This window comes from Rhamphochromis sp. 'chilingali' (assembly GCF_963969265.1).
Source record: "Rhamphochromis sp. 'chilingali' genome assembly, chromosome: 9".
NCBI classification, from domain to species: Eukaryota; Metazoa; Chordata; class Actinopteri; order Cichliformes; family Cichlidae; genus Rhamphochromis; species Rhamphochromis sp. 'chilingali'.
The window spans coordinates 36,074,170-36,086,320 of NC_137936.1; the positions used below are offsets into that span (position 1 = coordinate 36,074,170).

The 12,151-nt window shown below is 40.0% G+C and overlaps 1 protein-coding gene across 5 annotated transcripts in view; it reads right to left on the bottom strand.

Annotated features, from left to right (window-relative positions):
• arhgap9 (Rho GTPase activating protein 9) overlaps positions 1–12,151 on the bottom strand; it is a 47,165-nt gene that overhangs the window by 20,458 nt on the left and 14,556 nt on the right. For 3 of the 5 annotated variants that reach the window (XM_080890439.1, XM_080890436.1, XM_080890437.1), the window contains 4 exons: positions 10,324–10,522; positions 9,773–10,167; positions 2,535–2,786; positions 708–797 (listed from right to left, as the gene is read on the bottom strand). In XM_080890439.1, the coding sequence (XP_080746565.1) occupies positions 708–797; positions 2,535–2,786; positions 9,773–10,167; positions 10,324–10,522 (936 nt within the window). The remainder of the gene's footprint in view (positions 1–707; positions 798–2,534; positions 2,787–9,772; positions 10,168–10,323; positions 10,523–12,151) is intronic. The other 2 variants (XM_080890438.1, XM_080890440.1) reach the window with 2 other exon arrangements.

The following is a 12,151-nucleotide window of genomic DNA, read 5'->3' on the forward strand; positions in this document are numbered from 1 at the left end:
CGATTGCACATATACACCTGCATGTTTAAATAAGGGCATGCAAATTCCAAAGTTGAGGTCCATGGTCAAATCCAAAATGTACATGTGCAACTGATGAGAAATTGATTTCCAGGAAGCTTTCTAAAAATAGCAGGAGCCGAGTAACTGGGAACAAGCCGGAGATGTGCAAAACATGAAGGCATAATTGGCTAAACTTAAATCAACCCCTTCTGCTACCATAACAGGCTGTACTCCTGTCAGCTAAGAACAAGAAACTAAAACTGAGTTTGTGTAAACTCAACAATTTACATGAGCTCAGCAAATCTGGACAGTAGAGAATTGGAAAAGATTGCCTGGTGTGATGAGGCTTAATTTCTGTTGTGATATTCAGATAGTAAGGTCAGAATGTAGTATAAATATCAGCAGTGACTCATCCAGCCTTGGATCAATGATTCAGACTGGTGTCGGTGGTTGTGTAACGGGGTGGGGAATATTTTCTTAGCACACTTTTAACCCTGAAGTACCAACTGAGCACCGTTTGTTGTTGTTGACCATGCCCAATGATTTATTTATTTTCTTCATTGCTCAGCATCTCAACTCACAAACCTACTCTAGGATTACAAGCAGCATCAAAGTTGTGTCACTATAAATTAAGCTAATAGGTTTTAAATGAAATGGCTTCAATATACTTGGATGTTACTGCCTCCCCAGAAGGACAGTATACTTACCCTGTGCGTTGTTCCATTTCCTGCTGCAGTAAGGGATAGTGACAGATGGCTGGTGTCCCTGGGTAACGTCTGAGGTTGTCCTGGACCGGCCTACCAAAGGGGCAAAAAAGTATATGATATGAAACAGGAAGGGCCTTTCTTAAACTACCTATTATGAATATTAGAAGATTGGCCTCCAATGTTATTATAAATACCCATTCACAGTTTTAAATAATGATAATAAAATGTAATAAAGTTGGGACCTTTTGTCAGACTGCTCTCTACGGCAAGTAGCAAATGGTATTTTCTAATTTTTATTTATTTATTTATTTATCTTTTGCTATATTTTGAAAAATAAACGTGCTGAGGATAAGATTTCACAACTGAAACTACTTAATGTAAAAATTAAACTGACAGCAAATGCTGTTTCATGCAAAGTGAAATGCTTGACTGGTTAAAGGGAAAAAACAAAGGACATTTCCAGGAAATAAGCCAATAAACAGCTGAGCAAATAATCCTCATAAACATTCTTTTTAATTTACTGCACAAAGTGAACAAACAAAAAGGTGTGTGGACTTTGTTACATTTAGACAGAGTCAGGTTCACAGTGTCATTTGGCTTCTTCTTGTTTTCTCGTGTACATTATTCCAAGCTAACCAGTTAGTTGCTGCGGCTTAATATTAAACGTGCAATTCCTCATTTCACTTTCAGAAAAAACTGCATAGTTCTGGAAAGCGTTTCTGGCACAGTTTCAGTATGAAACACACGTTTACCTGTGGAGACTCTGCATGTACTAAACAGTTTTTCACTTATAGTATTTCTACAAGAAGAGACAAGTAAACATGAATGTAACCAAAATTTTCTGCAGAGCTTGTCATGTTGAAGTTAAAGAAGTTAAAGGCAGAGTTCAACAGCACAAAGAGAGCTGCTTATTTAGTTGATTAAAGTCCAAAAACTAAAATCTGAAACAGAGGCAAGAAGACCCCAAAATGTTACAAAATCAAGGTAAATCAGGAATCAAAGAATTAACGAGAAGGAAAAAGAAACAGGTGAGTCTGATCGAGGATAATGAGACGGGAAGTAAAACGAAAAGCAAATCACAAGACATAAGTTGTGCTTTCCAAGAAGTACGTTTTATTTTGGTGACAAAATAAAACAGGAAGTAGCTGAACACTTATTTGAGACACTAAGGGCTTTGTACTGTATACCCACGCAACGTGCGTATCATAAATGAATGTAGATGAGTGATGTGTTACCAGCAGGGAAACAACCAATGGTGGGCATGCTGGGGTCATGCCACAGGGAAACACTAGCAAACAAGCAATGGAACTCACAGAATCCTAACCAAGGTACTGAGCAAGAAAATCAAATGTAACAATAAACCTATGAACCTATGTAAAATTATAATTTAAAAAAAAAGAAACAAAAAACCCTCAAAATACCCAGCACAATGCCACTGCTTCTGTATGGGGAAAAGGACTTCTGGAAAGTTTTTGGATCACAAGAAAACACCAGATAATTTTAAGTTCAATGTGACCCTTTGCCAACGAGAGAACATGCATAGTATCGATCTCTCCTGCTGTGGATGTGTGATCGCCGTGTCTTCAATGCTCTGTCTACGTAAAAAGAAAAAATGACAACCAAGCCTTTTTTTAATGAAAAGGTCCCTTTTAGTGCTGATACAGTCAAACCATTTGAGCATATAAATGAGCATTCTCTTTCATTTGTACACCCTGACCCTCTTCTATGGTCTCTCTTATGAGAAGACACTTTCATTAAACTCTGGAAACTGGATTAAGGGAGGAAGAGTGAACACTGAAGGATTTCCTGTTGAGATGGATATTTTACCTGGTTGGTATATTGACCACGGGCCCGGCGAGGAGGTTTCCAGGACCTTTCTTTGGTAATGCTGTTGACATAGTACCATCTGCCTGTGGTCGCGTCACAGTACTGCTCCCATAGGCCCAAGATCTGAAGAGGCTGCTCACCTGGAGCGGGGCTAGGTGGCTCTGGCTGTGACTGACGCTTCTCTGTCTGCTTTTCAGTATAAAGTGGAGAGTCCTGCCAGGACAGCTGGGAGAGATAAGACTCTGTTGGAACCTTTTATGTATAAATAATAACAAGGGAAAGGAGAAAAGATAAGAGGGAAGGAAGTAGAGAAAGAGAGCCAAAGTGAAAAGTGTATAAGAAGGAAAAATGTGAAATTTAAATGTAAAAGTTGCTCAGGAAGGAATAAATATTGCATTATGAAGGAACTTGAGGAACTCTGCCTCAAACCAAAACACAACCTTCACAGACATATTGTGTACAGTAGTTGAGTTTATCTGGCAGGAGGATCATATACAAGTACCACATCGCACAGGATGCTTTATGTAAGACAGAAACTGCCAAAATCTGCTAATGAAATTAAAGATTAATATGCAAAGATTTAAAATGCAAATTAATAAAAACATGAACTAAATAAATTAATCAAACGGAAAATAAAATAGTAAGAAAAAAATAGAATGTAATGTAAACGGTTCCTATGTAGCACTTTTCTACCCTGAGCACTCAAAGTACTTTATACAACTTGCCTCATTCACCCATTCATACAATCACTGTTTACTCTTGTTTTTCTACACAAGTCTTTACCATTTAACATTAATTCCATACATTAAAGGTAAAATGGTAAATTCTCAGGTTTTACATATCGTGACAAAAAATATTCAAAAATTTTCTAAATACAACCTCAGATGTAATACAAAACCTGACATATTAGAGTGGGATTATTCTTTTAACAAAAGCTAAACTAAAATGCAGAAGTAGTGTGCACACCCTTCCCATTTTCATAGGAATTAAGAGGATAAGTCGCAGATAGGTGGTGCTAATCAGACACACTTGATTAAGTGGTCATCGGCAAGAAGGTCTGGAGCATTCTGGTGAGTGTTAAAACAATGCTACAATCTTGGTGCACGTCCCAGCAAATTGTCCCCAAAGCTCCACACTCTACAAGCCTCAGTGACGGCCGATAAAACCACAAGCCTCTGCAACAATGTCCTTCGAACAGACAAAACAAAAATTGGAGATGTCTGGTCATAATGCACATAAGTGCCACATGTAGAAAAAATCAAACACCTCATACCAGCTGTCAGCACAGTAGTGGAGGCGTGGTCATTTGGTCTTGTTTTCAAGTCACAGGACCTTCACACCTTGCAGTCACTGAGATGACATGAAAGCTTCTGAATACCAAAGCATGCTTGAGTCAAACGTGAGGCCATCTGTCCAACAACTAAATGTTCACTGAGACTGGGTCAACAGGATGATGACCCCAAGCTCACCAGCAAATTATAACAGAATGTCAGAATGTCAAAGTCAAGAGCGCAACCTGATTAAAATGCTGTGGTGAGACCTTAAGAGAGCTGTGCAAAAACGAATGCCCACAAACCTCAACAAACTGAAGCGATGCCCTAAAGAAGCGACGGCTGAAATTCCTCCAAATCATGTGAGACACTGATAAAGTCATACAGAAAACAACTACTTCAACTTACTGCTGCTAAAAGTGGTTCCACAAGCAACTGAGTCATGTTTTTTTTTTCCCCACACACTTCTTCTGTATTTTGGGTTAGTTATAAATCATGACATAGCACAATACGTCATATGTTGTTGATCATCTCAGGCTTCATTTACCTCATTTTAAGACCTGGTAAAAACTTTTTTTTTTCATGATGTCTTCGTATGTAAACCTTTAAAAGAACTTAAAGAAATGAAAGAGGGTATGCTTTCTTTTTACCATGACTAGTATGAAGTTAACTGACTTTTGGAGGCATCCTTATTTAACTTTTAATGCCTAAAATGTCTGCATTTTACTCCAAATTGTTACTCAAGTATTCTTACTCAACAACTCAACTATGGCGTATGAATAAAAAATAAGTGCACAGACTGGAAACGACTAACAGCAGATTGTTGTGGCTTCAACAAAGGCAGTCAGAAATCCCATACAGAAGAGACAAGAAGAGACTGAAATCCCATATAAAGCAATAAACAGAAAAAAATTAATCCTCTTATTACAGAATAACCTGCCATTGTAATAATCTGCACTCACCCTGGCAGAGAGCACTAAAGAAGCAGTTACAAGAGAAGGAGATCTATAAATCCACTTAAATGAATTTGAAGCACTAAAGATCATTTTTGTATCAAATATAGCTGAAGCATAATTCAGAAACTGATTGACTTACAAGCTGGTTGATCCCTGTTACGTAACACTGCCTTTCAGTTATTAACTGAAGGAGCATGGTGTGTGTGATGGGCAACGTGATGGTAGTTTACTCCAGGGGGCAGTAGTGAGCCTTTGTGTCACCCGAAGCTTCCTGTCCCACTGCTTACTTCTGTCTACCTCAGCAGATATAGCAAAACATCTTTCTTAACAAAGTCAAACAGAGCCATGTTTTACTACTGTGATCCTGTGCTGTAGCAGAAGCCTGAACATGCACATTAAATGTATTCAGCAAGTAAATGAATTCTCAAACAAGAAAATCAAGAATAAAGACAACATGAATCCAATCCCATATTCCCAAAACACTTTTTGACATTTTGTTTTGCCTTAAAATGAAAAGTAATTATATCAGACCTAATTGATTTCTCTCTCGTGTCTCCTACTTGCTTGATTTATAAACTGCACAAAAGAAAGAAAGTATACTTTATTGATCCCCGTGGGGAAATTCCTCTCTGCATTTAACCCATTCACTCAGTGAAGCAGTGGGCAGCCATTGGGCGCCTGGGGAACAGTGTGGAGGGACGGTACCTCGCTCAGGGGTACCTCAAGATCAGTTCGGTGGATTCAGTGGATCATGGGGCAACCACTCTACCTACTGAGCTATCCCTACCCCAAAAGAGCCGTTATCAGTGTTATTAATCATAAATATGTTTTGCAACCATTGTTTTTATCTATTAAAGTGAAACTGTCACACCAGTGACATCACCTGTAGTGTATATTGTTGAGCTGTTTGAACATAAGACACTGTTGTGCATCATTTCTTTCTCTCTTTCTCTTTATTTTACACCACCTCCTCATCATCATCTCTAGTTATACTCAGTGGACAAATATTAAGAGTTGGTCGCTCGCTATGACGCTATCACAAAATAACATAACCATGAAAGAGAAGTAAGCACTTGTACTAAATATATAAGGACTGACGTGTTGTAAAAATGTGCTTGGTGCAGCAACTAATTTGTGTAACATTTAAATTTTGATGGTTCGTTTCTGCGGCTGGGAAAAGTTTCGGGAAGGAAATTGTTGCAGATGTGAATTTATGAATGCAGTTAAATGTAGGAACGTGGTATAATTTGTGCACCCGCGCTTTGCTTGAACGGTCGAGTTTCTGTGGGTACAAAAGTCTAGACAGTGGATGATGCAGCTGTGCATGACTGTATGTGGTGTTCAGACTATTGCTCCTTTTCCTTTTCGGTGTTGTTGTAGATTTGCTGGTGTGTTTGGAAATCATCTTCCTATTGCCTGAGCCAATTTCAGCCACATTTTAGCTGTCAGACAGAGGGCCTCACGTTTGACTCGAGCATATTTTGGTAAACAGATGAGTTCATCTTCAGCTTAGTAACTGCAAGATCCTGTGTCTGCAGAATAAACCCAAATCATCACCTCTCCACCGCCATGCTTGACACCTGCTATAAAGTGTTGGTGCTGATATGCTGCTTTTAGTTTTTACCAAATGTGGTACTGTGCATTATGGCCACCACTCCAAAGTATACTGATGCAGAAACCTTGTAGGGTTATCAGATGCAAGTTTGCAAAGCAAAGCTGCGCTAACATGTTCCTTTCTGCAGACGCCCATATTTTTCAGTCGTTTTGTAATTATATTGCCATGAAGTTCTGCTTTTTATAGGGGTGTTCACACTTGCTGATCAAGTGTATTTGGTTAGCAGCAGTTGGCTCCTACTTGCCCTGTTATTTCCTATAGAAGGAAAAAGGGCGTACTTAGTTTTTCATGGGACTGCATAGAGTGGTGTGAAAACGCTCTTTTCCACATGATTGCATGTGGTAAGTTGTATTTGACGAACAATCTCATAACAGAGTTTTGATCTTATTTTATCTCATGTGCATTATTTTTTCCAGCGTGTAGCATCATACGAAATCTCTTATTGTTGCCTCTGCTGACCCACTGCTTCTCCACGTATGCAAATGACCTCTGCTGAGCCCTGACCATAACACCATGGAACACATATAGGCTAAATGTGACAGTGAGTTTCAGCTTATGAGTCAGCATCACTTCAAAGGCTTGCAGGCACATTCCACAATTCTCTGGAAAGCCTACATACATGTGGAAAGCATTATGGCACCATATCAATGCCAATTGCTTTTGAACACCATGTACAACAATCAATCACAGTAATTATCTTGTGGTTTGTAATGAAGCAATATCTAATGCCTCAAACAAATTACCATAAAAATACTGTTTAAATAGATTTCTCGCCCCTGCAGGACAAAAAGATAAATTAAGCTGAAATTCATCATCACTGTGGCAGCACTTACAAGGAGGCCTGGCAGGAATGTGTGGTTAGAGAGTGTTTTCTGGTTGATAAACAGGGAGTTATGACCTGAATGTGGCTGCAATAATCCTGCTTACTGGTATTAAAGGCTCGAAAGAACATGGTCCTCAGAGAGTGAGAGGAATAGACACGGAGACAGACTGGCTGGAAGAGAGATTGGAGATAAAAAACAAAAAAGGGAGGACTGTCATTTCCACTGAGATCACATGTACCCACAGTTACAAGTGTCTTGTGGAAGCACGGTTCGTCGGAGGAAAAGTCTATTTGGACAGACAGTTGGGATGCTAAGCTGTGGGAGTTTCCCACTTGCAGAAGAATAACCTTGAGTATTTGTCTCACCAACAAGGCCTTGTGTAATACCTTCTGATGTAACACTGGGAAGCTCTGGCGTCACCACAACTTGATTGCTGCTCTAGGAGGATTATTAGGGTCAAACACTAATATAAATAAAAACTAGCCACTGTTGCCGCAGCTGATCTTAATCATTATGTGGGATTCAAAAAAGACGCATTAGGATTTTTCTATTTTTATCGTCCTGTGGTATTCCTGTAGTTGTTTGCTTCTACTAATATTGAAATCATATATTTTATCAGATGAATTCAGCTAAATGAAAAAAATTCCAACAGTATAGTACAGACATCAGTAATTACCCCATACACGGGGTCAAAGTTAAAGGTGCCGATGCTGTCCTTTGCTACACTTTATCCAGCTGTCTTTAACATTGATGGAAAGAATGTAGCAGACGCAGCTATAAATCTTACAATTTGTCTTTTAATCTTTTATATTGTTGTGTTTGATTTATTCCAATTTTACTTGATTAGTCACAGCAATAGCTGGATCCTATCCCAGGGATAGGTAGGGTACACCCTAGACAGGTTGGCAGCCTGTTGCAGGGCCAAGACAGACAGAAAACCAGTCGCGCGCACATTTACCTATGACCCATTTAGAATCACCAATTAAACGGAGATATGACCTTTGCATGAGATTAAAGACTTTGCCAATGACAGGAGTTTAAAATTACATCACTTCATTCAATCTGAGTTGCATGTCATTTTCCATCATTTACCTTCACTGTTTAATCCAGAAGTATGAGGATGATAAGTGACAACTGTCCAACAGCTAGCTGTGGGCTATCAGATTTAAAGAACTGCTGCCTTTAAGTTTAACTGTTTGCTGACAGAGTGCTTGATTTATCCGTTTTGTTGCCTCGACCTTCTTTTTGGCAAACTTATACAAACGTCATGTGGACTGCTTTTCAGAAACGTACAGTGCTGTGGAAATTAAATGTCTGTCAAAGTTAAATACGTGATTTTTTTTAAACAAGCATTCATCATTTAAAAAAAAACTTGAGTAGAGGTTCAGAAGTCTGAGTAGATGAGTACCAAATGTCACCTATGACCCCGGGCCTCGGACCGGTACCGGTCCGTGAGTCATTTGGTACCGGGCCAAGAGAGTTGAGGCTCAGGTGTGAAATGTATGGTTTTCAGGGTTATTTTGTTATCGTTTTTATCGTTAACTCAGTTTTCCTGGGTCTTTTCACGTGTGTTATGAATAAATCTTCATTTTTTCGGTACCGGTACTGGTTTTATTTTGTTGTATTTATCCGCGACACCTTAAAGGCCGGTCCGTGAAAATATTGTCGGGCATAAACCGGTCTGTGGCGCAAAAAAGGTTGGGGACCGCTGACCTATGATATCATTACAGGGTTGTGATCTTTGCTTTCCTGTGCTTGTCCACTGTGTATCACTCTCACAGTGTCTAAAAACCCCCAGTCAAATAAATCTAAACAAAACTACAGCAAAGGCCAAAAACTACTAATATATACTAATACAGTCAAACTTGGTGACAGAAAGATGAGAGAAAAAATCATTTCCTTTCAACACCACAAGAGCAAAAAACTAATGTTTACATCTATATTCAGGTGGGCCGCAGGTGCGCATTCGCTGTCAAAATAAAAGACGCGCACCAGATAAGACGTTGCAACGCGCGTTTGCGTCCATATAAAAAGCACTGTTTTTGTCCGCTAGAGTGGGATTTTCATGGCACATTCTGCACCACATCTCTGTGTGTTCATCATTTGTTTGAAGCCAGCTCACCTCCTGCAACCACTTTTCTGAGAATACGAGCTTCTTTTGTGGTTCGGACTCCTTCTGACATTTCTTTGGAGGTGGAGGAACACCAAAGTAATTGCTTAAAGGAGCTTGCTTCTTCGACATCTTTAAGAGTTCAAAAAACTTTTGTCCTCCTCCAGAAAATCTTATGTACGCAAATGCGCGTTGCAACTTCTTATCTGGTGCGCGTCTTTTATTTTGACAGCGAATGCACACCTGCGGACCACTTATGTGCACCCCTGTCTATATTATTGATATTACCATCTTTGCTGCCAGGATTTATGAAACTGTCACTAAGTGTAAAAAAAGTGAATTTTTCAAAGAGCTTCCTAAAATACAGCACAACAGAAATCATAGCAGACAAACTAGTCGCAAATACAGTGCTGCAAAAGTCTTCGCCTTTTCTTTTTTGTTGGGTTTTTTGACTCGACCTACCTGCAGATGGTTGTTCTTGCCTGAAGCTCCTGCTACGTCCCATTGGCTACAAGACTTCTTGGGAATCCTGTGGTTTGTGCGACTGCTGAAGCCACCGCCCACCTCATCATACGGATTCTCCATCAGGTTTTCAGGCAGGTTGTTTGAGCTCTGGCTCCGGGTGATTGTGGGAACTACCCTGGAATTTGTAGGTGCTGTTTCTGCTGTGGAAGTAGCTTGAGACCCAGGGACCATAAGGTGGCCTGATGAGGAGGTGGGTGAGTTGGAAGCAAAGGTGAATCCAGAAAGGGGCAAAGTTGGGAAGTGACCTCTATCCACGCTGGTGTTGTTTTTCAGACCTTGGAAGACACTGTTGGAGTTGAGGTTTTCCATGGAGTGATAGAGGAGTTTGTTCACTGCAGGAGAAGATGAAAAAAACGAATACTTCCACATTTGTTCTAAACTTATTTGTCTGTAAGTGCAAAAGCGACACAGCCAGCTTTGTAACTAAAAAGCCTCAACCACAGGTAATTTTAGTAACTGCCTCTGACATACTTTAACTTGCACTTTACCTTGGCGCTGTTCATTATTTGTAGCTCCGGTTGCGCTGGGAGACAGTGACACTCGCGGCAGTATCCTAAAGTTGGTGTTCAGTGAGGCAGTTGCAGTCAGCCGCTGAGGGGAGGGCATGGGCGCGATAGGTACCTCGGTCACATACGTGGCAGGAACATACAGCGGCTTTGCTTTACTGGCTGCCCCGATCCTCCGCACCTGTCAGAGAACAAACAGAATTCCAAAGGCTTTCTCTCTTTTCTGCTACATAAATGCTTTCAGTCCAACCAAGCGGCAACAAACAGCTGAAGGCTGAAGGGGTTGCGGAAATGTTTAATGATACAGCTCATTTTGACATCAAGCACATGCAACGAGTATACCCGCAACTTCCTTTTTAAAAAAATAACATCCTTTTTCTCAGCCCACATCATTTAATGAGCTCAGTGGCTAAAGTGAACAATAACTGAGTAGTTTTTCCAGTGTAAGAGTTACATCTGAATAGCCAGTGTGCAGTATTTTTTCCTTTGATGTGACCGGATGTGCGTTACAGTTGTGAGTACTCTTGCCTCATAGAGAAGAGGTTCTCGGTTTGAATCATGTGGCCGGCTGGGGCTTTTCTGTGTTGAGTGTGCGTTTTCATCCGTGCTTTGAAGTCATCGTGGTGTCAGTTAAATACATGTGTACATCGTTCATTCATCGTCGGCTCACTGTTGTGTTCCAGTCTACTGCTGTATTTTATGCAACAGATGACCATTTAAATATTTAGAGCTACTTTTAAATTCACAATGTAACCCAATGTGACAAAGCATACCTTTTTTAAGAAACACACACACGGACACAACTTTGATCTTGGAGTTAAGCACCTTAAATAACTAAAGCGTGAATACAAATGAGCCGTATTTTGTAGCCCATCATCAACTGTATCTTTTTATGCACAAAAGGTAAAAACACTAAAGTTGTATCCTCCGCCATAGCTCCTCTGGCAGGCCTCCTTTCTCCTCGGCCCTCACGCTTCTGGGTTCATTTTACGAACAGAGACATCCTTCAACACGGCATACCAAGACTGATTTCTAGGTCACAGACAGGAAGATGGAGGAGAAAGGAGACATACAGGCACAAAATAGCTAAAAGGAGAAAAGTCGCTAGACTGTGGTGCAACGTTTTACATGTAAATCTATTGTAGTTGTACAATATAGGACAGGCCTGCCATTGTTGCTATTTCTTAAACTAAACAAATTTCACAATTTGGACAGAAGTCAGGATTGAATTTAACCTACAGGCAGTTTATTTTGAGGCAGTTCTAGATACACGGTGCCCACAATGTAAAGTTACTCATTAAAATTTGTTTTTACTGTAAAAATATTATTTTTATGTATATGAAAGATGGACATAGGACTATGATGCCCCCCACTGGTTTCTAAAGTTTCAACATTGGCTAGAGTGTTGTCATTCAATCCGATATCACAGGATATCACAGCAAAGAGTGTAACTGAAAAACTGGTCCACTGTGTGGATGTCATATTTTATCAGACATCTAGTTTAATCGTTTCTAGCATAAAAGGAGCCTGGAATGTCCTTCATACCCACCTTGGTCACGAGCGACTTGTTGGATTTAAATATATAATCTCTCCCTGATGGTACTGTAACGTAAGCATGCGTGTCCGTTTCACATTTAAGGCAGCCAATGCATGATATCCACACAGTGGTCCAGCGCGTCTATCACACACTTTTCCATTAAAGTGTATGCATCAGTTCATGGTTAAGGTGCATCACTAGAGACAGACATGTATGCTAATTAATGCTAAATATGTTTAATCTTTACAGGCTTGGGGAAACCTGCAGTCAGCT